General features: G+C 34.3%; 4 protein-coding genes across 8 annotated transcripts; all 4 read right to left on the bottom strand.

The window, feature by feature from the left end:
- Positions 1–2,272: 2,272 nt before the first annotated feature.
- On the bottom strand, positions 2,273–4,474 carry LOC107432404 (uncharacterized). The gene is made up of 2 exons (XM_016043532.4): positions 4,003–4,474; positions 2,273–2,595 (listed from the first exon to the last, which is right to left on the bottom strand). The coding sequence occupies exon 1, from the start codon at positions 4,368–4,370 to the stop codon at positions 4,017–4,019; it is 354 nt and encodes a 117-aa protein (XP_015899018.1). The 5' UTR covers positions 4,371–4,474; the 3' UTR covers positions 2,273–2,595; positions 4,003–4,016.
- Positions 4,475–5,074: 600 nt separating this feature from the next.
- Positions 5,075–7,969, bottom strand: LOC107432400 (putative pentatricopeptide repeat-containing protein At3g13770, mitochondrial). Of its 3 annotated transcripts, none has more exons than XM_025079685.3 (2): positions 7,319–7,969; positions 5,075–7,113 (listed from the first exon to the last, which is right to left on the bottom strand). In XM_025079685.3, exons 1-2 carry the CDS (start codon positions 7,794–7,796, stop codon positions 5,660–5,662), a joined length of 1,932 nt encoding a protein of 643 aa, XP_024935453.3. In that variant the 5' UTR covers positions 7,797–7,969; the 3' UTR covers positions 5,075–5,659. The 3 variants fall into 3 exon arrangements, with proteins under 3 accessions (XP_024935453.3, XP_015899014.3, XP_024922166.3); XM_016043528.4 differs by having other exon boundaries at positions 5,075–7,104; XM_025066398.3 differs by having other exon boundaries at positions 5,075–7,044.
- A 128-nt stretch (positions 7,970–8,097) lies between these two features.
- Positions 8,098–12,500, bottom strand: LOC107432408 (uncharacterized). The gene is given in 4 exon segments (XM_016043535.4): positions 8,098–8,223; positions 8,225–8,709; positions 9,109–9,440; positions 11,718–12,500. Coding segments are annotated over 4 exon segments (1,491 nt in total). The 5' UTR covers positions 12,329–12,500; the 3' UTR covers positions 8,098–8,160.
- A 368-nt stretch (positions 12,501–12,868) lies between these two features.
- On the bottom strand, positions 12,869–18,839 carry LOC107432409 (transcription factor bHLH48). 3 transcript variants are annotated; one of them, XM_016043537.4, is made up of 7 exons: positions 17,681–18,835; positions 17,446–17,565; positions 17,272–17,337; positions 15,308–15,376; positions 15,044–15,115; positions 13,755–13,962; positions 12,869–13,282 (listed from the first exon to the last, which is right to left on the bottom strand). In XM_016043537.4, the coding sequence occupies exons 1-7, from the start codon at positions 18,212–18,214 to the stop codon at positions 13,245–13,247; spliced, it is 1,107 nt and encodes a 368-aa protein (XP_015899023.2). In that variant the 5' UTR covers positions 18,215–18,835; the 3' UTR covers positions 12,869–13,244. The 3 variants fall into 3 exon arrangements, with proteins under 3 accessions (XP_015899023.2, XP_060668798.1, XP_060668799.1); XM_060812815.1 differs by lacking the exons at positions 12,869–13,282; positions 13,755–13,962 and adding an exon at positions 14,678–14,936 and having other exon boundaries at positions 17,681–18,839; XM_060812816.1 differs by lacking the exons at positions 12,869–13,282; positions 13,755–13,962 and adding an exon at positions 14,678–14,859 and having other exon boundaries at positions 17,681–18,838.
- Between the last annotated feature and the right edge of the window lie 6,570 nt (positions 18,840–25,409).

The following is a 25,409-nucleotide window of genomic DNA, read 5'->3' as shown; positions in this document are numbered from 1 at the left end:
AAGTTCGTGAGAATAAAAATCACCCATCTCTCTGATCTCCTTTTAAATCTCAAAACCTTTCCTTCCTTGGTTTAACCCAAGTTAGATCTATTAGATATGAGTGTCTTAATCCTAAGGTCAAAGAGACAGCAAAACCCCAGCAAATATATAAATACATACATATATTAATAGTACTAATATAATTATCAATTGTGACTGCTTTTAATAGCAATATTATAATAAGTAAATACTTGGTTTTTGATGTAATATTATTGCTATTATTATGATTATTATTTATAATTCCAAAGAGATAAGGTTGGATCGGCTAGCCTTTATACACGAAGAAAAGTGGTAATTTGAAAGCGGTGTGTTGGACTTGGAAAAGGAGTAGATCAAGAAATGTAGTCTGTTTCATGGGCAATTGGGAATAAGGGCTTCACCTAATTATGCTACTTCACTCAAATATCTAATCTCCTAAGTGCTAATGAACTGTCATGCAGTGTTATTTTTGTTTGTTTGTTTTTTATAATTATTATTATTATTTTTAATTTAATCTCAATGCTTGGTGAGGACTATGACTATATATATATATATAACCAAAAAAAAAAAAAAAAAAAAAACTGGATGCCAGAGTTGAATACAACATGATCCTGAAGCTCCTGTTAAATGTGTATTCTTTAAGCATTGAAACGTGCTTCTGACTTCTGAATCCTACTCGAAATTTCTTAGAAGATGTCGAACTGCACAGACAAATCAATTTCTTCTTCTGACACTGCCGCAGTATTATGTATTACTAGGTCTACGAGATTGCTCTTCAGCTTTTGCTTAAAACACCAGGAAACAACTTATATTGCTCTGCAACTTTTGTTTAAAAATCACCAGGATACAACTCACCCTTTTCTTCCAAATAGACATTAAACGAACCACATGCTATACATTTACATGTATACATACATATATATAAAATTTTACCATAATTCACATCCAAATTATGGTGCATATGACACAAATCCTACTGGAAGCGGTGGAAATTGAAATGTAGGCGTACATTTGATGGTTGGGCAACGAACATGCTATCATGTGGGATGTATGTGATCCAATAAAATATTTAGTCAATTTTATTTTAGTAAACTATCCAATTTACTTGAATTATATTGTATGAGTGATGTGATTCAATATCAAATCACGGTAAAAAAAAAAACGTATATATACAATTTTTATTTATTTATTTATTAAAATTGTGTATTTTTTTTAATTATAAAATCAGGATGATCTACATATTATATGATGATTGGTTGCGATTAAAAAGGTACTCTTTCCCTTATTAGATTCCTTTATTAGATTTTCAATAACCACTTGGCTTCCTTTGTGATTGTCAATATCATGTCAAGGTAGAATTGACAAATCATAATATTATTTATTTTTATTTTTATTTTTATTTTTATTTTTTAATACTAAAGGTAAAGGCGAATCCTTAAGCGATCCATTTCTTAATTTAAAGTTTTAAGGCCCAGATCCATAAACCTTTGCGGGTTCCCTCAAATAGTAGTTTTTTTTTTGGACAACATTCCCTCAAATAGTTAAATGGTTAGGGATTGATTAATCATACTAGTTTTAAAATTCGTCGAAAAAAGAGCCTGACTTTGTTTCAAATACTTTTTGGTAATGTGCAAAGGGGAGAGGGTTAAGGTCGGAGCTGCTGTAAACAAGCCAAGAGATGGTGGCAGTAGAAATCTATAAGATGTTGCTATGAGGATGCCTTTTATTTGTCGATTATGATCCCTATGGTTTCAATAGGCATAGAGTACTGTTAGAAGGATCAAATAAATTTATCAAAATATATAGCAAATGTCATGTGTAAATATTTTATTAGTTAACATATTAATATAATTTAATTATAGAGAAGTGACTTTTTAAAAGGATAAATATAACTAAAACCAATCAAATATTGATACATAGCACTTGTATATATATTGATAAATCTATTTGGTACCTCGAGCAGAATTCATAGGGATATTGAGATGCTTTAGCAAGTACAAGTTTCTGTCAGGCTGATAGTTGCCTTCAGCCAAAATTTAAATCAGTTTTTCTTCCTATTGAAAAGTTAACATAAGGTAACTTTTTCTTACTCCTGAATAGCAAGTAGAGCCCAAGGAAAGTTAGTTACTTTTGCCCATCAAAATGGGCAAAGATAAAATAGCTTAGCTATTCAGGGCATTAGATAATAATCATACATGTCTTCAATAATTGGAATCAAGAACAAAAAGGAGTAATTCAAGAGCAAACCATAAAGTCCAAGAAATGCATTACTGACATTTTACCCCATGAAGAATAAAAATGTACAAGAATGTTTAACCTGCAAGACAATAATGGCAGCGGAACAGTTCCATTTTCAACAAGAGAACGGCACCAAGCAAAAGCTTGGCCAATTTGCGAGTGGAAGACATTAGATTGCAGGAAAATAACTCAAATGCTTATTGATGAACGAAAGCAGGGTCAAACAAAGTTTGAGCTTGAAGAATTAGCATCAGAAGCTTCAAACGAATTAGCAAAAGACAACGCTGAAGATCAAAGCAGCCAATCAAAGGAGTGGCTATTGCATATCATTTCTTTTTCCTGTCAGCATAATGGCGACGGTAATGGAATTAAAATAAACAAAAAGGAACAGACACACTGACAATGTGATATTATCTAGAACCAGTTGAATCCAGCAATTCCTAAAACCACTTGAAACATTTGATTTATCTCCTTACGAGCATGAAAGGCATCTTTACCTGTTCGTACCTCACATTCTAATGCACAACAGAACAAGATTACCCCATATCAATAAATCTATTATATCTTGAATGCATAACCTAATGAAGTGTTAAAGAAATACTTTAAGGACCAACAAGAATACATGTCTAAGATCATAGCTAGAACAAAAATAATCCAATGATAAACCCAATAAAACACTTTCCGTGTGGACTATAATCTCCAAGGGAAAGGTCAAAAATTTCAAACCATAAAACCACCTACTATACGGTAATCCCATCTCACAATGCCTCAATATGCCCTAATAATTTAAAGTTTAAAAGTAGGGGAAAAAAAAAAAAATGTGTATATATATATATATATATAGGGAAAAAAGTCTAAGAAGGTTTGGCTATAGCAAAAGCATTGTCTTAACTCTTCATTCTAATGCAGAACAGCACAAGCACATGTACAGCACACGCACACGTACAGCACAAGCGTTTATGTCTAATTTGATATGAACTTAAACAGGTTACTATATAAAAAACAGGTAAAGACCTTGATCAAGATAAATTTGCAAAGTTCAATTGCTTTTATGAATTTCAAAATCATACCATGGAAGCATGACTTATAAGGGTTTCCATAGCAACCAACAGATTCACCAAAACAAATTAGACTCCAATTACATGGAGTCTACACAATTGATAATTCATGGGTAGAAGTGATTCACACTTTATGTATAAACGGAGTTAATAGTATTCATTTGAATAATTGTAAATGAAAAAGTAAGCATCTTAATCTTAAGATAAATTTTATGGTGGTGTGAACAAGGCAATACTGGAAGCAATTTATTATAGTGAGCCACTTAACATGGATATAAACGATCAAATTCAAGTTCAATCCTAATTTTGAATTTGAGCATATAATAGAGAAGAATCAAAGTTATAGAACAAAACGAAATTCTCGAAATGGAAACTAAAGCCCAACCATCAAATTCAACATGCTTGCGCAAAAGGAACAAGTTGAAATATCAATTTTCAACATCTTATAAACATAAAAACCGTAAATTTTGAGAAAGGAAAGACATTAACTAAGTCAAATAATATCCATGGCAGTTAATCAAGCTTTCGCAAGAACCCAATTCCAGAATTTTGAAAAACATTATTGAAACTACAATATCAACAACACTCATCATCCCCCCACCCAAAATAATAAACCCCAATCCCCATTACCCTCATTCAAAACACGTTAAACTCAAAAAGGGGCTTCGATCGAAGGACACCGCCATACCCGGATCCAAGTTATCAATCGGAATCAGCGGAGCCAGAGGAAGCCAACTTCTCCATCTCGAGCCGTTCCAAGGCCTTCTTGTGGGCCCAAGTTTCGATGGTCAGATCAGGCTTGGCGTCGAGTCCGACACCGAGAATGACTATGGTGAGGAAGCTGGTGATGTAGCAAGGAAGCTCCCAGTCTTCCCACTTGCGAGACTGCCCAGGTGGTGGTGGTGTCCTGTTGAAGAGTATGCCCTTTGGTGGAACGTCGCCGGGAGTCGTCCAACGGCTCGGACCGTCGGAGCCGGCCCCTCGAGTTCGGAGCGTCGGCAGCAGACGGCGCCGGAGCATGTTCGAGGCGCTGGTGAAGGCCGTCGGGACCGGCATGATCTCAGGGTCCTTTTGCTTCACACAGACAGAGAAGAGAGAAAGAGAGAGAGAGAGAGAGACACTGAGAGAGAGCCCTCGGTTTGTGATCGAAAGGCGTTTTGCTGAAGAGAGTGAAGGCAGGACAAGCGAACGGTGTCGTTTCGATGAGAAATTTTTTAGACTGGAAGATTTGTTGGGCTGCGTTTGGAGGTTTGGGCTTCCAAACCATCTCAGATCGTACCCGCAATTAACCAACAAACATACCCAACTCGACCCAAACCCTCCCTATGTACGAATTTGATCAACAAATTGTATCTGTGTGTAATAATTTAAAAAAAAAAAAAAAAAAAAAACTACTTGTATCAGTGTTAAAAGTATTAAAAAGTGAGTACATATTTATAAGTTAGTATTTAAAAAATAAAAATAAAAATAATAATAATAAAAAACGGTATCATCAATTACAACTTCATCCAAATAAAAATTATAACTTGCCGTCCCTAAACACGAAATCCTGGCCCCGTCCCTATCAAATGCTAATAGATTTTGGTGTCTGTTTATGCCAACCCTAAATTGCATTAGAGAGAAAGAGAGGGGGGGGGGGGGGGTGGTGGTGGTGGTTAGAAAATATATATATATATATATATGTAGTTCGTTTATGTTGCGGACTACATGCGGATCGTCCCCACCATAGAATTTCCGTATATATATATATATAATAAAAATTGCACAAAAATAAATCTTACTGTATCAATTTATAAAGAATAATCAAATTAAAAGTTTTTTTCTTGGCTAGAAAAAGGTCACAGGCAACATCATCTTAGGAAGGCTCCTCCATATCTTTCCGAGAACTAAAATAGAAAGACTTATGATTTCCGAATTTCTGGACTTGCGCCAAGGCTCCCATTCAATCATATGTAGCTGTATTCAGAAACCAGAAGAAATAAGGCTTTACCAAAACTCAAGGATCAAACAGCACCGAGAAAGTAGAGTGGAATCCTTTTAACCATCATCATTTTTGATGAACTTTGATATGTTCTTTTAGCCAGCAAAATTCAGCCAGTTTGTTTCTTTAGTAAGCAAGTGCATATTTGCTTTCATTTCTGCATCATACCATTTGAAAAGAACTGGCATCTTTACTATGATCTGGGTAAAATATGATCTCAACAAAACTTGGCGGACCTGAAAGGGTGACCCTTGTAGCTCATCATCCTCTGTGGTCAATACACTACCACGTGATTTCGTGTTTGTTCATGTAACATTCCTCGGTAAAGCATAAAGGTGATTTGGAATCAAACTGTCTTCAAAACTCACCAGTAATCTCCACAAGAACAAATTCCTCCAACAAATCGATGGAACCTGTTTTTATCTCTCAGGGACACCTCTCTGCCACAAACCTTCGAGAAAAACTTGGCAAAATTATGACAATCAACACAAATTCGAAGGTTTTTTATTACACGGATTGGCACTCCTTCTGAGGTAGCAATAAGCCCAAAAGCCAAAGCCAGTTTTTCGCTGTGGCCTAGAAGTATCTTCTCCTTTTGCTCCTCATCAACATCGTATAAAACACAACTCAAGTCAGGAACATAGCCAGCCTCCTTAAACTTGACTGATAAATCTCTCACCTTTGCTGACACCTCTTCCCTTCTTGGATGGGAGCGATCACTTGCATGAAAAGTATGTAGGATTTGATCAAGCTCAATCCAACTTCTTCCTGGTTCTTTTATGACAAACTTCTCCTTCATTAATTCCCTTATGGTCCCTACATCTTCCCATCTCCCTGCTGAGGCATATAAATTAGAAAGGATCACATAATTCCCGGCGTTTTCAGGCTCAATTTCTAAAAGCCGATGACCCACAAATTCACCTACTTCAACATTTGAATGGACTCGACAAGCACCTAAAAGTGAACCCCATATAGCAGCAGTTGGCTCAAAAGGCATTTTTTTGATGAACTCCAAAGCCTCTTCTACTCGACCAGCACGACCAAGCAGATCAACAACGCATCCATAATGCTCCATCTCTGGCTCCTCTCCATCCCTTGTAATTGCCATCTCATCAAAAATTTCCAGCCCTTTATTTTCCATCCCTCCATGGCTGCAACCAGATAAAACAGCAAGAAAAGTTACACTGTCAGGCTTGACCTGGTTTTCTTCTCTCATTAATTTGAAAAGCTCCACCACCTCTCTTCCCATTCCATGTTTACTATATCCGACAAGCATTGCATTCCAGGATATAACAGTTCTTTCATTCATACTATCAAAGATCCTTCTAGAGTAACAGAGGCCCCCACATTTTGAGTACATATCAATCAAAGAGTTCTGAAGAACCACATATGAGGGCAGTTGGGAACGAAGAACATGGTTATGAACTTGCCTGCCAAGGTCTAATGCAGCAAGCCCAGATAAAGCTGTTAGGACACTGGCATAAGTAACATAGTTTGCTATCATTCCTTCCCTCAGCAACTGGCGGAATAGTTTCAATGCCTCTTCATCAAGACCCAGTTGGGCATAGCCAGAGATTATAGCAGTACAAGAAACAATATCCCTTTCTGGCATGCATTTGAAAATCCTGTGGGCTTCATGGATTCTACCAGATTTTGCATACATGTCAAGAAGTGAACTCCCAACATATATATGTGATTCAAAATTCCTTTTTATTATGAGAGAGTGGATTTGCCTTCCCAAGTTACAGCCTGAAGGACCAGTACATGAAGTGAGTACAGTCGCGAAAGTAAACTCATTAGGTTCTGTACCTGCAAAATCTACATGTGATCAAAGGAAAGAAGAGATGTTAAGTCTACAATATTTGGATCAACACCGTAGTGAAGTTTGGAAGATTTCATTTTTCTTGTAGTAATTTTACATCTTTCTTTTCAATATGCTTTCAGTAAAACCTCCCTCTTATTCAAAAGTATTAGTTTATTACAACAAGACAATGTTTCATAGATAAGCAAAAACCAAGAATACCTGATCTTAACATTTTCACAAAAAGATTCAAGGCTTCGGAGGAATACCCCCTCTGAGCATAAGCCGAAATCATGGCCGTCCATGACACCACGTTTCGAAGAGTCATTTCGTCAAGCACCCTCTGTGCATCACCCAGACAATCACATTTACTGTACAAAACGATTAGCCGAGTCCTTAGGTAGACCGGTGGGAGATAACAGGTTTTAATCATGTGGGCATGCACTCTTTGGCCTTCTCTAATAGCCCTTTGGTTCACACACTCATTCAACAAGGTATCGTAGCCTTCAAACATCATAGCAATGCCTTGAGCAGCCATTTCCACCAAAGCTTCTCTCAGCCGACCGTTGGAGCATAGTGATTTCAAATACGATGGGTTTGGCGGGAACGAGGAAACAGATAGTTGGCGGGTAATTAAGGGGTTGAAGGAAGAATATACAAGATTGGGATGATAAATTGAAATAGTGATCTTCCGGAGCATGTTGGAATAAATAAACGTGTTTCAGTGCTTGTTATTGAACCTCCAACCTCGAAACTCGCTAAACCTTCTCTTCTCTGTTACATCTTACAAGAATGCACTTCGAAGAAAAAAAAAATATATATATATATATATATATATATTTTACTTCCTAGCTTTAAAAACAGATTATAGGTTCTTTCTGAAGGCCGAGAACCAAATGTTTTATAATTGCACATGAATTATATTTGTAATGAATAATACCATATTATATAACCCATGTTAAAAGTACCTTTAATTGTGTGCCATTTTCTTACATATAAACTTCAATGATCAAATCACACTTAAATTTCATGGCGTAAAAAAAATGACAATGTCCATCAAGTTATTAAAAAGAATGAGGATTATCTGTGGTTCTTCCTGATCTCTCCCTCTCTCTTTTTTCAATCTCACACTTTGTACAAACCTGAATGGAAATTAAGCAGAGAAATGTTATTTACAGTTGAAGGTCTGAAATCCAAAGGATTATTCCACCTCCTCAAATGGTTATCAAACCATCTCATATTCACATTTTCTACCTCCAAACCATCAATGTGTTCCATTATGATTCCCGCTATGCTGTGTTTAACAAGTCCCTGGCATCCTGGTCTGTAGTCTAACAAACCACCCTCATATTTTGTCCATTTTCTATAAGTGATATTCATGTTAATGAATCTCAAATTCCTAAGTAGTCCACCTTCAGAACCTGATAAGAATACTCCATTTTCCGAATTTGCAGTGATGTTGATGAAGAGTAGGTTAGATATGGAGCCCTCCTTTGACCTTGAGTCTCGTGGGCAAGTAGTCACATAGATGGGCTCTGCTCTTCCCCACCATGACGGGTCATAGTATCTTGTGGTGATGTTGATGTTTGAGAAGGTAATGTCACTTACATTTCCTGCACAAGGTGAATAATTAAATACTAAAATAGCTATAACTGAGCTTTGAATGGTGAAATTTGCTTATAAGCTTAAAACTCAACTGAAAATGCTGGTGCTGTGAGATTGAACCAGGCTTCAGTTAGTTAAACCAACTTCATGGCTGATTGAACTGAACCAGATTCGAGTTGGATGAAAAACCACTTTCACAAGACACAAAACAACCCCCAGGCCCCAGTTATGTCAAAGCCAGAGCTAAACTAGACCCCACTAACTCACTGTAGACTAAAAGCAGATCCCATTCTCACTTTGATAAGTAAATTCATAAAACTAATATTGCCATTCATACATTTTTTTTTTTTTTTCAGAACTTGGAAAAGTCAACCATATGCAATACAAGGAAATCTAAAGAAGATTACCTCCATCACGTATCTGAAATCCCAGTCCTCTGTGAGAATCAACAATGGTAATATTGTCAAACACCAAACCCTTAAAATCGAACCAACTAGCACTGCCAAATTTGATTGCTGAAGACTTTGTCCGAATCCAACAGTTTGTTGCAGTTAGGTTATAAAGCGGGGCAGTGTATGTCTTTGGACAGATGGCATCATCTCCTGTATCAATGTGGCATCTTGTAATGACCGTATTATTTGAATCATCAATATCGATCCCATCATTATTTGGTGTATTAAAATCTCCATAAATGGAAACATCATGAATGGATGTGTTTTCACACCGTACTATGTGCAAGCTGCAAATATCAATCTGTCCTTCAGATATACAGCTACAATCATTCAAGCAAAAACTAAAATGACCACTTAACCACAGTTAACGAATCCAATACAAAAATATTATGGTTTAGCAGAAATTAGTGAATAAAAGAGAGAAGGAATATAAATGACTCGACTATTCAAGTACAACAATCAAGATAATCATCAATGGAATCAGTACTTGTTGGCTGTAGGTACAACTCATTAAGTCCAATATGCTTTCTTATTTTTGTCTACAGTATTACTATTGATATGAGAATTCATTAAAATCGCTTAATAAAAGAAAGGCTTTAATCATTTAAGCACATGAACCATCGATTCTCAGTTAATTAAATTTGAAAAGTTTCATATTTTGTAAAATTGTAACCATCGCAAAGGCAAATAATCATACCCTTAGATACCACTTTTCTTGTATTGTCAAATTTCTATCGATACTTTTACATAGTTTTGTTTGGCTATAGTATCCACTCACCTAAAGAAAAGGAAAAGAAAAACTAATTAAAATAACTATAGAATGATTCAATTATGTTATGGGATGGTGAGATAAAAAGACTATACATTTCATTTTTCTATTTTTTGACTTATACCTTGCACTTGAACCAGAATAAAGCGTCTACTAACATCTTTAATTGAAAAAAGCAAAAGATAATTTTTCAATAGCACAACAAATAAAGAGAATATTCACCAAAAACAACAAATAAAGAGAATGGTCATTTATGACTGGTGAGATATGTCGCTTCTACTAGGCATCAAATTACTAAAGAAACGCAAAAACTGAGGTATTTAACAATATCTCTTCTATTATAATCTCTTACTTTACTCCATCCAATCATCCCTACTGACTTTGTCCTAAAGAAAAATCATCCTCACTGAATATCGACGGTATAACTTTTTAAGTAAATGTAGACCCCAAAAAACAACAAACAAATTTTCATGTTTTAAAAAAAAAAAAAAAAGGGTTGTGAATAAAGCAACAGACAACGTTGGCCCATCCTCATTTACAAAGTTGACAGTGGCAATTTGCCACTTCCAACAGGTACGTGCATTAAAAAATTCCACCCACCATTCTTTACGATTTCTATATCATTTTGGTGCGGTATCTACCCTATGTGTGGATAAGCTTCAACAAAATCAGCAAACCCAACCCATATTTCCCAATCGCCCTCGCAAATCCATGACTAACTACAACGATGTCCCCTGCATGCATTTGTCAACAATGCTTTACAGGCAACACTTCCATTAGCCTATATCCACTCCCAAACATTTGGACCACTATTTTAGAATTAAACTTCAAGTTTTAAAATCGACCCCCATTAAAGTATTTCAACAATACTAGTGTGTAAATAAATTTCATAAATGGAATCTCAAGGAGACATTTCAATGGCTTACAGGCAACCTGAACTAGTTCTGGGTTTTAAGATCTTTAAAATAAAAATCCACCGAATGAAAGAAAAGTATGTGCTATAAAAAAAGAGTTAATAAAGATTTTTAAAAAAAAAATCTTTAATAAGATAAAATCTAAAAGACAGTAAGAAGTATGTTAACTTTAACAATAATGCATCTACTTCGTAAATGTTAAAATAATTTATACATCAGACAAAAAAAAAAAAAATATATATATATATATATATATATAATAATAGACAAGGACTAAGCAGTATGACAAGGACTGATGTGCGATTACGTAATAATTGCAAGGATGAAAATTGGAAGAATGGATGAAACTCTTATACATATTACATCATTTGCTAACATGTGGGTTCCATCCAGTTTTACAAAATTCATATAACTAATTATGTCATTGTTGGATTTGGACCCCCCTTGCCCCCGATAAAATCTTCAGCGCATCAGTGGTACCAGTTCAATGCATCGCTATTAAAAAGTTCACGTTATAAATCTCATTATTATTCTCCATCATCATTTAAAATATTAAATATTAAAAATAAAAATAAAAAAAACATATATAATATAAAAAATAATAGTAAGGACTTTTTAATACGTGTCAGCGGTGCAATTGAACTGATTTCATGATTGGTTCCCAATCCATCTCACTGGTTTCAATCCCATTCTAATCTAACGACCAATGATATTTTTTAGCTACAAAGATAATTACTTAAAAATAAACAAATAAATAATTTTCTTCAAACATATTTTATTTGGGATAAAAGAATATTAAAGAAAAACCAGAATGGCATAAAAGTAAATAAAGTTTAAAAAAGGAAAAGAGAGAGAGTGGAAGGGGTATGTGTAATGCGCACCACCAGTAAGCGGGCTGTGTCAACCTAACATTCCAAACCCGAACATTCTTGCAGCCGATGAAGCCGACCAGCCTGGGCCTGCACTCGTCGCCGTAGCAAGCTCCGGTCCGATTCCAGCTCACCATGACGTTCTTCCTCTCGTCGAACCTCTTCACGAAAGCCAAACCCTGACCGTCCACCACTCCACCTCCGGTGATCCCCACATCGGTGGCGTTCTCTGCTAACACCACGTACCACCTCGACTGCTCCCTCGGGTAGTCACCGATCCTCGTGCCGCCGAGGATCTTAGCACCTTCTTGGACGTCCAATACGACGCCGGATTTAAGGCGAACGGTGGCTGTAAGGTATGATCCCGGAGGGAATGTGACGTAGCAGACCTTGGAGGTAAAGGTGGGACAAGCATCGATGGCGGATTGGATGGCGGCGGTGTCATGGTGGACGCCGTCGCCGATAGCGCCGAAGTCGACGACGGAGAGGGTGAGAGGGAGTGTGGTGAGGCGGAGTAGAGTGGGTGAGGTGGCGGGTTGTGATTGGAGGAGGGGAAACAGAAATATGAGGGCGATGATCGATTGAATATGTAAGAAACAAGGTGAGTGTTGTTGACCAGCCATCTGTGGTTGGACAATTCTCAGCTGCTACCCCATAGTAAGTAGCTTTTGAAAGAAAAAGATTAGAGTGCTTGCTTACCTGTGAGTTTTATCCATTTTCCAAATGGATTGGATTTGTCCAATTTTTCAAAAAAAAAATTTTCAAACTATAAATTAATTTCATTTGCTTTAAGTACAAGTAACGGAATTAGAATACTTTTATTTTAATTTTAATTTTATTCATTAAAATATTGGTTAATGATGAGGAATGTGGGTGATATTTTTCCAAGTGGGTGAAGAATCCCAATTTTGACGATTCAACAATTGCCATTTGGCTCAACAAAAACAATGGAAAAAAAAAAAAAAAAAAACAAATTTCTTTATCACCTCCAGTAAGGCAATACTTCTGCAGGGATTCCCAAATCCCATTTCATTGTTTTTCCGCTTTCTTTTCCATGCCACAACTCATCAACACAATTGATTAAAAATAAATAATTACATATTTAAGGAGAACCATATTGTATATAATATATTAAAAATGCAGACTATTTTGGTAGCAAGCTCTGAAGAAATAAGCTTCCATAATATAGTTAAAACAATAAGTTGGTTCAATGATTTTACAGTAAAGAATCAATCAATCATCTGACAAAATAAGTATCAGATTGAATGACCCCCTTTTTTTTAAGTTAGTAATATATATTGATATTATATATCATACTAAGAATTAACATTACCCAAATCATTCTCTCTCTCTTTTTTTTTTTTTTTTTTTTGGGTTCCCTCTACTTGAGGGAGTTTTGGCTGACCCTGATAAGTAGAGAAACACGGAAAACCTGCCTTGAATGTCGAAGAATTCCCTCTTCTACCTCCTGCTACTTGCTACTACTATATCCTTCATATATACACTATTAGCTACCAGTAGAACTGACAACTATGCCCTTCAAAGCTCCATCTTCAATTGACTCGAATGCAGGGATGCTGAAAAAAACCATTCAAAACAAAGTTCAGTTAATTCCATTGTTTCTTCTTGCTCTTGCATTCAATTAACTTGAATGCAAGGTTGCTAAAAAAAAATTCGAAACAAAGTTCAGTTAATTCCGTTGTTTCTTCTTGCTCTTTTTTTAATTACTGTATTTGTTTTCATATACATATAACCACACCCAAATTACACCAATTGTTCCAGTGATCTAAAATATAAGCAATTTAGTTGTTTTTTCCATGTCATTTGTTAAAACCTGCTATACTTCTCGGGCAAAAATATGTCTGTTTGGGAAAATTTAAGGATGGTGCACACTCAACAACTTCTTTTAGTTTATAACTGATAAAAGTCTAATCCAAATGTTGAAAAAATGTGAAGCCCATTTCTCAATGCAGTCAATAAATTAAATCACGCCCATTTAGTGAAAGAAGATTTGCAATTTCAGCATGAAGAATCAAAATTGTAATCAACCTGAATTTGCTGAAGAATCGTAACTCAAAAGTGAATTCTCTGGAGTAATGAAAGTGTGATTGTCTTCTTCCCTCCCCCAAAGTGGCTGGCGAAGCGCATCAAAATGCCATTGCTGTTGATAGTGTTGTCTGTTCCCGTTAACTGGGCCTTCGGGCCACATCAGAGGTGCAACCACACTGGGAAAATTACTTTCTACTAGAGTCCCATTCTGCAAGTTTTAAAGGATAACCAGAACTATTAACGATATACACACATCAGTACAACCAATACTATCAAGTACATGATTCTGTTTATAAATTAGTGTAGTTTTTCCGGTTAGTTAAATCAAAATCAACACCGTATATGAAATCCTCCATAATTAACCACAAAAAAGGTGTCTGGTTCTGTTCCACTCCTCAATATCATCATCTGTCTACGACTACAATTCAAGAAAATTTTCTTTCTTTCTTATGTATTTTACAAATTTAAAAGCTTGTACTTCCTTTGACCATGGGCAGATGATGTGCTTGGAACCTAAATAACTGCCACACAAGGCTGATGATAGGATGTCTACTCCTATAACAGGCTCTTTCGCCACATCATATCCCTCTCCCCTTCTATGGAGAGATTTAGATTTCAACTAGTGGGAGGGGCAGAAGGAACTTGTTTTAGGAAGAGAGGTAAACTATTTTGTGCCTATTGTCATTTTGCAACCCCACCCCACAACCCATGATGATCAAGAAAACGGGCAAAAAAAATAACTTCAAAAGAGACATCTCTTTCTATCACCATAGTACTGACATTATGCATGGCCCACCATTATAGAAAGAAAGTCCCATTGAAGTAACCATCACAGATGAAGACATTTACATTGTCAGATAGAAACTATTTTGCTTAATCATGTTCTAAAGAACAGTTAAAGATGCTCATATAGACAGGCACCAGAGGGAATAGGTGGTCCAAGTATCGGCCACTGCCCCGCAAATATCAACGATTGAATATTGTCCTTCATGACAGCAAGTAAGAATTGGTAATGACTAATTAGGAAATAAGAAAGCGTTGGTTTTCCCAGTTAATCCACCAGGCGAAGATGATACTTCCTCAGTGACCTAGTCCACTGTTACATCTACTAAAACCAAGTCATATATACAAAAGTCAAGAATTTGCAGCACTTGCACGTGATAGAAACTCGCCTTCTGACAACTGCATTCTCACATTCATACAACAAAGAAAAGTACTAAAAATTACAAGGACAGAGTTAAAACATTTCACAGCACAGGTGAGAAGCAAAAGTAGTTAATAAGACTTACTTCTGTAGACAATATACTGTCAAGGTTAAAATCAATTCTTGGGTTGACTGCTGCAAGTCTCATCGATAAGAACTGAACCAAAAACATTTAACCAGAATAAGAACACAGTAGTAAAAGACTAGCTAAAAAATTTTTGAAACACTAAAAAGCTTGCAAAAGTTTCAGATCTTAACTTCATTCCACTGGTCGGTTTTGGCTTTGAAATTGAATTGTATTTAAAGAACCGGATAGCTAGAGTAAGTAAAAGTAATGAGCAAGTCTTACCTCCACTTGACGTTGAAGGGACTGTACATGGTTGATAATTTCATCCAGCACCAGTGCTGTGCCTGAAATCTGCAAAGCAAAAAAGTGACTTAAAAATAAGAGACATCCATTTGGTGCAACTTTAACATAATTCCACAATCATTCAATGTAACTGAAGAAAACTGAATGTATAACTAGAAAAGCATTCTTAATTTTTCAGCCCAATGACATAAAAATGAATTATGCCACATGGAACATCCCCAACCCTCTCTCTCGATTAATGGTAACATTTCAGGTCCTCGTGCAGATAATGGATTAAACATTTGTCAATTCAGGCTTTACCAAACTTTAGATTCAATGTAATTAAATATATAATTAAAGATATATATATATATATATATATATGATATGTTTAGGTAAGCCATTATCAGAACTTGAAACCAATCAGAACTTAAATAAAGATGATAAAGTCATCACAGAATCATGTGGGTCCGACTGCCTAAATTTCAGCTTCAGCTATTTAAATCGGCAGCATGACACTCCTCCCAAGCCCACCCGACCACCCAACCCCGAAAACAAAGACAATTACAGAAAATAAATAAATAAATTGCTAAGGAATGGATAAAAGTCCAATAGTCAACATCTTTGAACAATAATATACAATAAATCATTGTCAAGTGCAAATCCCTGATGATTGCAGAGTTTTCAATTTCATGGTGGAAAACAGACACAAGCAGTTCTTAAGAGATTGATTAGGTGCATGTCAAGATCAATAAAAACGAAACACAAATGTGAAAACAAGTCATTTGCAAGCATATGAAGGTGTTCCCTCAGTAAATCCCAGATGCACATATATTTATAATGGCCCAGCTTGCTGCAATGACTGTGCTCATAGATCAGTGTAATTTAAATAACAGCATGCCATAGAATTCGAAAGAATAGCTGATAGGAATTAATATTAACTATTTCTCAGCCATTAAATCTCTGCCCTTCAGAAACTTCAGAAAATCATGACTGGTGGTCCAGAAAAAAAAGTCCTAGGCTGATTTTATTTAAAAGCAGGTTGTCCCAGCCAACTTGGGGTCATTTTTTGAAGTAAAAAGGAAAGGTTCAAACCCTCGTCATCATCTTTCAAGCTCCATAACACCATCCAAACACGCTTAGGCACAGTAAAATGAATTTGCCACTGGACCATCACATCATATGTCCCTACATAATTAGGTCATTGGGCGTTTGGTATATGCATTTGTTAAAGGAGGTTTTCTTTGGTCATCTTTTTTCCTTCATCCAACTAAGGATGGATACCAAACTTATTAAGTGATGATAGTACCATGCACCATCGCAAAGAAGGATTACACTTGACACTTCGATGGGACCCATAAATATCTAACTCAAACATGCCCACTACATTTGTCTCCCTAGTCTTTCAAGGCAGTCCAGCTTGCATTCTCACCAAGACTAACAAATTTTCCAGCTTATGAATAAAGGATGATAGAGTTATCTTAAAACAACATCGTAGCCACAAATATTTCAAAGCCCAAAACCATATTTTTTTTTAATTTTTAGTAAGGTAAGCAGACAAATTTCGAAATTCATTGATCATGTAACAGTAGAAAAATTAACATAAGAAAACCCAAAGGAGGAGGAGAAAAATATCAGTAACTTCAAATGACAAAACTAACCCTCAAAAGTGACTCTTCACCAAACCCCACCTCCAACCCCCAAAAAGGCCCAAAAAATGAAATTGCAGTAAAATCCCGAAACTACCACTACGAAGCGACCCTCGGCCTCAAGCCCTTTTGTTGGTGCAAAAGCAAGAAAGCACTTTTGTGAAAACGTGACAGTGACAAAACCGTTATTAAAAAAAGGCAAATAATCATATAAGCTTAATTGCACTTTTCAGAGACCAATGAGACAGATATTCAATAATATTCCTCAAATCTCAATCAACCAATTAATCAAGAGATTAAGACTAATAAGCCAACCTTGTTGCATCCTGGGACCAGCTCCTGTAGTAACTTCATCCTAGCATTAATTTTTTCTCTCCTAGCCTATAAATTGGGAAAAAAAGAAATAAATCTCAATTAGAAGAAAAATAATTAAATATTAATTCACCATAATTAACAAAACTAAACTTTTTTGGTTAATTATGAGCTTACTCGCTCTGCTAAGCTATGGCTATCTGTGGCTTGACCACGACGGGCTCTAACGTGAACATAAGGAAGCTTCTCGGCATCTTCACTATTCTCGTTCTTGCTCTTCTTCGTAGACCCTTTTGCCTGAATTTCGTAAAACAGTAACTTAAACTCACGTTTGGGTCACACAATTTGCCCCAATTTACTAAAATTGGAAACCCTAGAAAACCTAATTTAAGATTATTTCACTTTCTTTTACCTTTTTCTCTCGCTCCTTTCTCTTCGCCGATGGCCTCTGGTTCTTGTTTTCCACCGTCGGATCGGAGCTTAGATGCTGGAATGAGTTAGGGTTCGAATCCGTTTCCACGGGCTCATTCTTCACCTTCTCCAAATTCGCGCTCGAGTTCGACGGCACCGAGCTCGTCTCCGGCGAGTTCTCGCCGGCGAAAACCGAAAACATGGCTGCTCGTTCGATTAGAGCAGGATTGGAGGGGAATGTCAGATTGGAAGAGTTGAATGGAGGATGGAGATACGGCTTCTGAACTTGCTCGCCGGAGAGAGTTGTCGGCGTCGGAGTTCCCTCGGAATCCAGCGTGTGGTCCAGTAGCTCCATTGCTTGAGTCGCCGGGAGTTCCAGAAGCGCCGTGAAGGAGCTGGCGTTTTCCGGCGGCACCGTGATGAGCCTCTGGATTTCTTCTCGAAATTGGAGGGAATCCAACCCGGGTTCTTCGTGTTCAGTTGCCGCCACCGCCGCCGGCGTAGATCCGGGTAAGGCTCCTGCTGCTGTCTCCATGGAATGCCACCAATTCGCTTTCGGGGGTGAAAAAAATCAAATTGGGCACTTTTTTTAAACCAAACCCACAAGAATTCCAAAGCAGAAAAGAAAAACCCAGTTGACTAAATTCAATTTAAACTCAGGAAAATAGTAGAATTGGAAAGTGGGTTTGAGGCAATCGAGTTTTAGAAGTGATGGAGATGGATAAAGAGAAAAGAAATGGTTGAAATTGAATGAAAGGTACTTGAAAATGGGAAAGAAAAAAGAAAAAGGAAAAATGGGGGCGTGGTAACCGCGAGGTAAGACCAATAATATATATATATATATATATATATGTTTTTTTTATATATAAAGTGTATACATATATATAGAGATATAGATATGAGTGAAGAGATGGAGGTGGAGGAGAAGGTGGGAGCTTCAATGGCGGCCAATCTCTTTCTTCTGTTTTCTGTGTGTTTTCTGTCTGTGATGGGGAGCTTACTTCTCAGCCATTTGAAGTATATCGAAAGCAACGTTGCTTGGGGTGCACTGTTTAGTTATACGAGTGTGTTCTTAGAGAGAGAGAGAAGGGTTGGTATGTGTACAGTTCCAAATTGTACAGTTCGTTGAGCTAAGGTAAAAAGGCATGTTGGGGACCACCTTAAATTGACAACATTTTCACTTTCTTTTGTCTTTCTTTTTCTATTTCATTCTTTTGTTTACTTTTATTTAATTGAAATTTGTCAAATCCACAATTTTTTTTGCTGATCATTCTTAAGAGATCTGAAAAGTAATAAGCAAAATACTACCACTTAATATGACAGATTCACCAAGTTAAAAAAAAAAAAAAAAATTATATATATATATATATATATAATTTACTTTTAACAATGCTATTGACATCACTTTTTTTGTTTATTTTGATAAAGCTATTGAAATCAATATACCCTTTATATAACAGAAAAAAAAATAAAAAGTTAATTCCATATAGCATTACTGTTAAATATTTACCATATAATCTATGCCATCATAAGTAGAAAATACATTTCCCACTTATTTTCCCTTTTCTTTTCTTGTTTGCTAAATTGGAAATTGGCAATGACAAACTTTGGAACTTTCATAATAAATTTAATTATGAATGACAAAATTAGCCAGAAGTTAGAATAATTGTTATCCCAAAATGCAAAGGGATGTGAAAATTGTTTGTATATGAACAAAGTGATAGAAAATAGTAAAAAATAGCTGATATTAAACCATCAAATCTTCAATCATGACGTTGAGGAAAAACATGATTTGATGAAGGACATAAAGTAAATAATAGCACTAAATAATTTTTGTCTTTTAAGAAAAAAAATAATAAAAAAAAAAATAATTATTAAAGAAAAATAGATATAAAAAACAATGGCAGTGCTATTCTAATTGGAGGAAGAAGTAAATTCCAAATACAATTGGACTGAATGGGGTCAAACACCACAAGCGGAGAAGAACCCAATTGTCAGTGGTTCAAACCTTTGGGCCGGAAAATTGCGCCTTGGTCAAGTAGGGCGGGGACCGGACACAACCCAAGTCCCCCCGACACTGTTTTTGATCTTACCACACACACGACCCGTCGTTTTCTTACATTTATTATCTTATTAATGGTTTATTATTATTATTTTATTATATATTACACCACACTGAAAATATTCTAATATTCAAATTTTAAGATTTTTGGCCTCCCTATCTTGTGAAAATGTCCTAATAAACTTGGTGATCATATTGATGATCCGAATAACAACAATGATACCAAATAAATATATCAAAATGTATATTAAATATTACATATCAAATATTTTATCGGTTTATATTTAATTACATATCAAATATTTACATTTTTATATTTAGATTATAATGATATATTAATTAATAAAATATTGACATGTGGCATTTTATATATATATATATATAGAAAATTTTTCATATATTTATTTTTAAAGTTAAATTATTTTTTAATATTTTTTTTCCTTTTTCCAAGCTTTTTTCTTTTCTAAAAATTTGTTGCTTTTATGAAAGAGCAGTTAATCGGGGTAATGTGAAAGAGGAAGAAGAATTTTACAAAAATCAAATAAAAATAAATAAATTTTGACTTGATAGTGTATACGGTTGTGTAAGAATGTCTATAGATTTTCTTAAAAATTCCTTTTACCAATAAAAAAATAAAAAATTAATTCTTAAGATTTCCACTTGTAATGAATTTACATCCTCGCAGTCGGACCCCCATTTAGTGCGATGTTTAGGTCCTGTGGCTGTAGACTTGTAGTGTTGGCGGAGAAAGTTTTTGTGAATTTAGAGGTTTGACTCACCTTTATATGGTAGTATGAAAAGCAGGGGATCTTTCTTTTTAGGGCCCATTTTTCCAAATTACGAACAACGAGGCCCAAGATTGAATTCACCTCCAAGGCCAAGCCTACGAAGATGTTGGGCCTCCAATTTGGTTATTACGGCGTTTTCATAAAATTGTTTTGATTATAGATTTAAAAATTGTTTCCTCCGGTAAATATTAATTGACTTCAAAAGAGTTTCTAGTTTTATTATTTGATTTAAATATATATATATATATATATATGTATAGCCATTTCAAAAATCACTTATCTTCTCACTCCAAAATCGATAATACAATTTCATAGAATTGACCGATAATAAAAAATTCAATAATCACAATTTTAAAAAGCAAACTAATTTAAAGATTTGAAAAGGTACAATGATCATTACCCACTTATTTACACTGTTTATTTTTTTTTTTTTTTATAGTTCATGATTATAATAAATTTCTAATTTAACGAGGAAGGAATATATACAAACCTATAATCTTAAAAGTATGAGTGAGTGTGTAAAAAGACATTATTAAACCAACCTCACTTGTCAATAATAAATAATGTATTCACCCAATTTTAACCAAAAAGGGAAACTAAGTTTGGAATAGCATATTGGATTATCATTTCTCATTTCCTCATGTAAAAATAATACAATCAGCAAAAATTACCCAACTATGAGTAGTGAAACAATAACAAATGAGCAGTTGACACGTAGGTGCTACTTTTTTAATAGGTAGCAGAATTGAGGACTGAAAAGAACACTGAAGGCATCTAGTTCCATAATGCAATGAAAAAGGGTTTGTCTGATTGTCCTGGTGGTTGAGGACATGGTGAAAACCTAAGACCTTCCCTGAAGGGTTCAATCAGGAAGAAAGTGTACCACATCCACACTGCTAATCTTGCCAAACCAACAGCTCGCTCCACATGAACAACATCCAACTCAAATGGGGAAAAACAATTCTTTTATTCTTACTCTAAGGTTATCCCAATCATTAAATAAGGCTTGCCCATCAAAAAAAAAAGCCACCCTTTTTTAATTAATCCAACCTTTTTGTTTCTAATGATTTTTTTATTATTGTTATTTATTGTTATTAATTTGGAACTCAAATAATCTTTTGGACAACTTTTACCGATTTGCGTTCAATCCAGATTTTCTGTATTTAAATTACTTACCTAATACAAAAAGAAACAATAATAAATTAAAAAAAACAAAAAAAAAAGTTGATGTTGGGTAGTATTTTTCACCAAGAACATTTCCAGGATTTTAGCAACACATTAGCGAAAGATGTGCATTTTGATTTGGACATTTGTGTTGAATATTCTCATCCTACTAATATATATATATATATCCAGGGGGCATAGCAAATATTTATATATATATATTGTGAAAACTAGACCTAAAAAATAAAAGAAGAAGATTTTGGTTGTATCCTTCAATTCTGGTGGGCAACAAGAAGCATGAGAGAGGGTGAAGCAACTGTTTAGAGTGGCTCCAAAGAAAAAGGGGTTTTTTAGGTTTATGCTAATTGAAATATAGGGTGTGGACCTATGGTAGAGTGGTCCAAACCCTATATTAACTTTTTTTTCATCGTTAACTTCAAACAGAGTTCAGGGTTCCATCATTTCCCAACCAGATCTTTAACCTTCAACCCTTCCCTTATCAAGGACCAAAGTTTAAAACTGGCTTTGCTCTGTTTTGGATGTGGGGATTCAAAGGGTTCAAACATGCCATAAGACGGTAACGATCCTCCAATATAATTAACTCAAAACAGTCTCATATAAACTTTTTTTTTTTTTTTTGATAAAGAACAGTCTCATATAAACTTGTGGTCTCGGGAAACTGTGAAATGAAATTGAAGAAAACTTATGTATTTTTCATGTTCCTAACAAACATGAATTGGGACAAATAATGCGTAGATAGTTTTGCCATAAAATTACTGTTTCCATGACTAATAATTTTGAATTGAATTTTCATCTCTAATATAAATATATATATTTTAAAGAAGAATCAATTATATAAAAATTTAAATAATTTTAGAGATGTCAAATAAATATATAAAGATATATATGAAAAATTATATATCAATATTTGATTGGTTTATATTTAATTATATTTATTTTTTAAAAAAATTCATTTATCTGAGATTAAATTATATTAATATATTAACCAATAAAATATTGGCATGTGATACTTTATATACATTTTAATAGTTTTTTGTTTTTATTTTATTTTATTATACTTCTTAAATTATTCTAAAAATTTATGAACAAAAAGACAGAGAATAAGACAAGGAAACAAGATAATCAGAAATGCTCCAAAATTTTGAAAGGTTTACGAAGGAGGTGAGGCATCAATTTATTTGAGGTTTTAAGATTTTGTTAACAAAAAGTTAAAAAATAAAAAAGCTTTACATTTTGTTTCCCCCGCCCTCTCCTAATCAAGGTATTTAAGATGCAATTAGATATCATATCTATACAAGTTCGGGGCCATTATAGACACGTGCCCTGTGATTTAGCCCATTAAAAAAACAAAAGTTTTTTTTTGTAGTTATAATATTTCGATTCCAACTTATGACTTTATAATTGTAAATTTAAATGAGTTAGTAACTAAGTCAATATCATTTTTTTTTAATTTAAAATTTGATTAAAAAAAAAAAGAATATTGTTAATGTTAGTCCCTAAACTATGTCTTATTTAAATCTCTAAGTATATATATATATATATATATATATATTTTTTTTTTTTTGATAAATTGATCCCTAAACTAGTTTATTACGGGCACCGTCCATCCTTTCCTTTAATTCCATCCATTTTGCACTATTGCATACATATGGAAACCATGTAAGGTAATAATGAAGGGCATGTAAAATCTTTTCATACTCTTTGTTTCTCTCTCCCTTTTTTTTTTCTTTTTTTTTTTTTTCGAATTGGAAATGAAAACAAGCGGAGAAACTAGAGTTTCTAAGTATTTAAAAAAAAGAAAGAAAAAAAAAAGAGGCTTTAATTATCAAAACTAAAAAAGTAGACTGAACAACCCACTAATTAAAACTGTAATTATTTTACCATTAATTCTCATACAAACTGTAATTATGTGGGCCATAGTTTATTAAAAAAACATTCATGGTAAGAGAAATATAAAGTTCAGTACAACTATGGCTGGCCAAAACAACCCACTAATCTTCGGGGATGGAGGCCATCAAATGCATCACCGGTTGCTCATGGTTGAAAATGGAAACGACATTATCAGACCAAAAATTCAAAATGATGGCACCACAGAAAAGAAGAAAAGAGGATGTGAAAATTTTTTACATGCTCTTCGTTATTGTTTTACATAACTAGCACATGCATATAATAGGGCAAAATGGATGAAAGTAAAGAAAACGATGACAATGCACATAATAAATTAGTTTAGAAATTAACTTGTTAAAAAAAAAAAATCAAAATGTTAAATATAGTATAATTTAGAAACTAACAATATTTCAAAAGAAAAAAATATTTTAAAAAAGCATATTCTTTTCTTTTGGGTAGTGGAAAAACATAAGTAATATAGACATTTTACAACCTGGATCCCAGAGAGGAGAAGCGATAAGGGGACCAAAAGAGCAGAGTGCCAGTAGTTCCTAGTGTGACTCTGGCATTTGTACTTGTGGTCTTAGTAGTGAAATGACTATCTCAATTATACGGCCCTGATTTGGATTTTCTAACCAAGTCAATGTTTCTCTGTTTTTATTCTATTCAATTTTAAATGTTAATTTTATTTTATTTTTTAACATCATAAATCCTTTCTCAGCTAACAAGTTAACTAAATAAGAATTATGGGTATTTTGATCTATTTTTTACTCAACATAGTTTATATTTTTCATTTCATTTATTTTGTGTATTTGAATCTTATAACTTTTTGACAATTAAGATATTATCTTAGCATTTACTATCCTTTTTTTTTTTTTTTTTTCTATTGATAGGACAACAAAAAAGCATTTTTAGTATCAATTAAGTTCAAATTTTAGGTAAAGTCCTTCCCTTTGTAGTGTGACATGCATAATTGAATATATTCTGATGGATAGGAAAAATTCCAACTTGACAATCATTTCCAGAAGCAAATTCAAAACAACATAAATAATTAAATAAAAACCTAATGCGATGCAGCTGGCGGGAATAGAATGGCTTCTATGCAATTCATCCAAATAAAATTAGATGATAAATATATATAATTTAAGATACTCGCACACCCATATATTAATTCTTGAAATCTTAATTTAAAGAGTTAATTTTTGTTACAAATTGAAAGGAGAGATCTAATTAGAATATGTAAAACACATCACAAATTCCATCAACTCAGAAATAAAAAATTAGGAAAAATAAATAAATAAAAGAGAGAAACCAATAAAACAAAATAATAATAGAAACTAAATTGGCAATTAAAATGTGCAATTAAATGTTGGTTATCTGAAATTAGAATATGCACAAAAGGGTATGGTGAATTGTCGAATCATGATCTGTGGTATATTGCCAATCTGTCTCCTCCTTGTTTATTAGCCATCTTTCTGGCAAAAGTTTGCTTCCTCATTTACTCCAATAATGTGATTCCTTTTTACGTCAAAAACCATATGCTAAAACAAAATATTAACGTGCCCACTTAAGATTTCTCACGACAAAAAAAATAATTGAGAAAAACCAACCTATTTATTATCATGCGCATTGGGCTTGTTAAATCTAATTCCATTTATCTATGTTAAAACTTGGAGACCTACCTTCAGTTCAGCATCTGTGAGAGCATTTGGTTTTTAAAAACAGAAAAATAAAAGTTTATTTAACGTAAACCTATCACTAATAGAAAACTTAATTTTTGATTTTTTTTTTTTGGCTGAATGAAAACT

Source organism: Ziziphus jujuba, chromosome 11 (genome assembly GCF_031755915.1).
Source record: "Ziziphus jujuba cultivar Dongzao chromosome 11, ASM3175591v1".
Classification (NCBI taxonomy): Eukaryota; Viridiplantae; Streptophyta; class Magnoliopsida; order Rosales; family Rhamnaceae; genus Ziziphus; species Ziziphus jujuba.
Note: the sequence above shows the minus strand (reverse complement) of the source record. Positions and strands in the feature narration are given on the sequence as shown.

Coding starts and splice junctions, on each gene's coding strand:
- LOC107432404 (XM_016043532.4), bottom strand. CDS start 4,370: ATGCCGGTCCCGACGGCCTTCACCAGCGCCTCGAACATGCTCCGGCGC.
- LOC107432400 (XM_025079685.3), bottom strand. CDS start 7,796: ATGCTCCGGAAGATCACTATTTCAATTTATCATCCCAATCTTGTATAT. Junction 7,114..7,318: donor TGTGAAAATGTTAAGATCAG/GTATTCTTGGTT, acceptor GATCACATGTAG/ATTTTGCAGGTACAGAACCT.
- LOC107432409 (XM_016043537.4), bottom strand. CDS start 18,214: ATGGAGACAGCAGCAGGAGCCTTACCCGGATCTACGCCGGCGGCGGTG. Junction 17,338..17,445: donor GCCATAGCTTAGCAGAGCGA/GTAAGCTCATAA, acceptor CCCAATTTATAG/GCTAGGAGAGAAAAAATTAA. Junction 15,116..15,307: donor CCCTTCAACGTCAAGTGGAG/GTAAGACTTGCT, acceptor TTTTTGGTTCAG/TTCTTATCGATGAGACTTGC.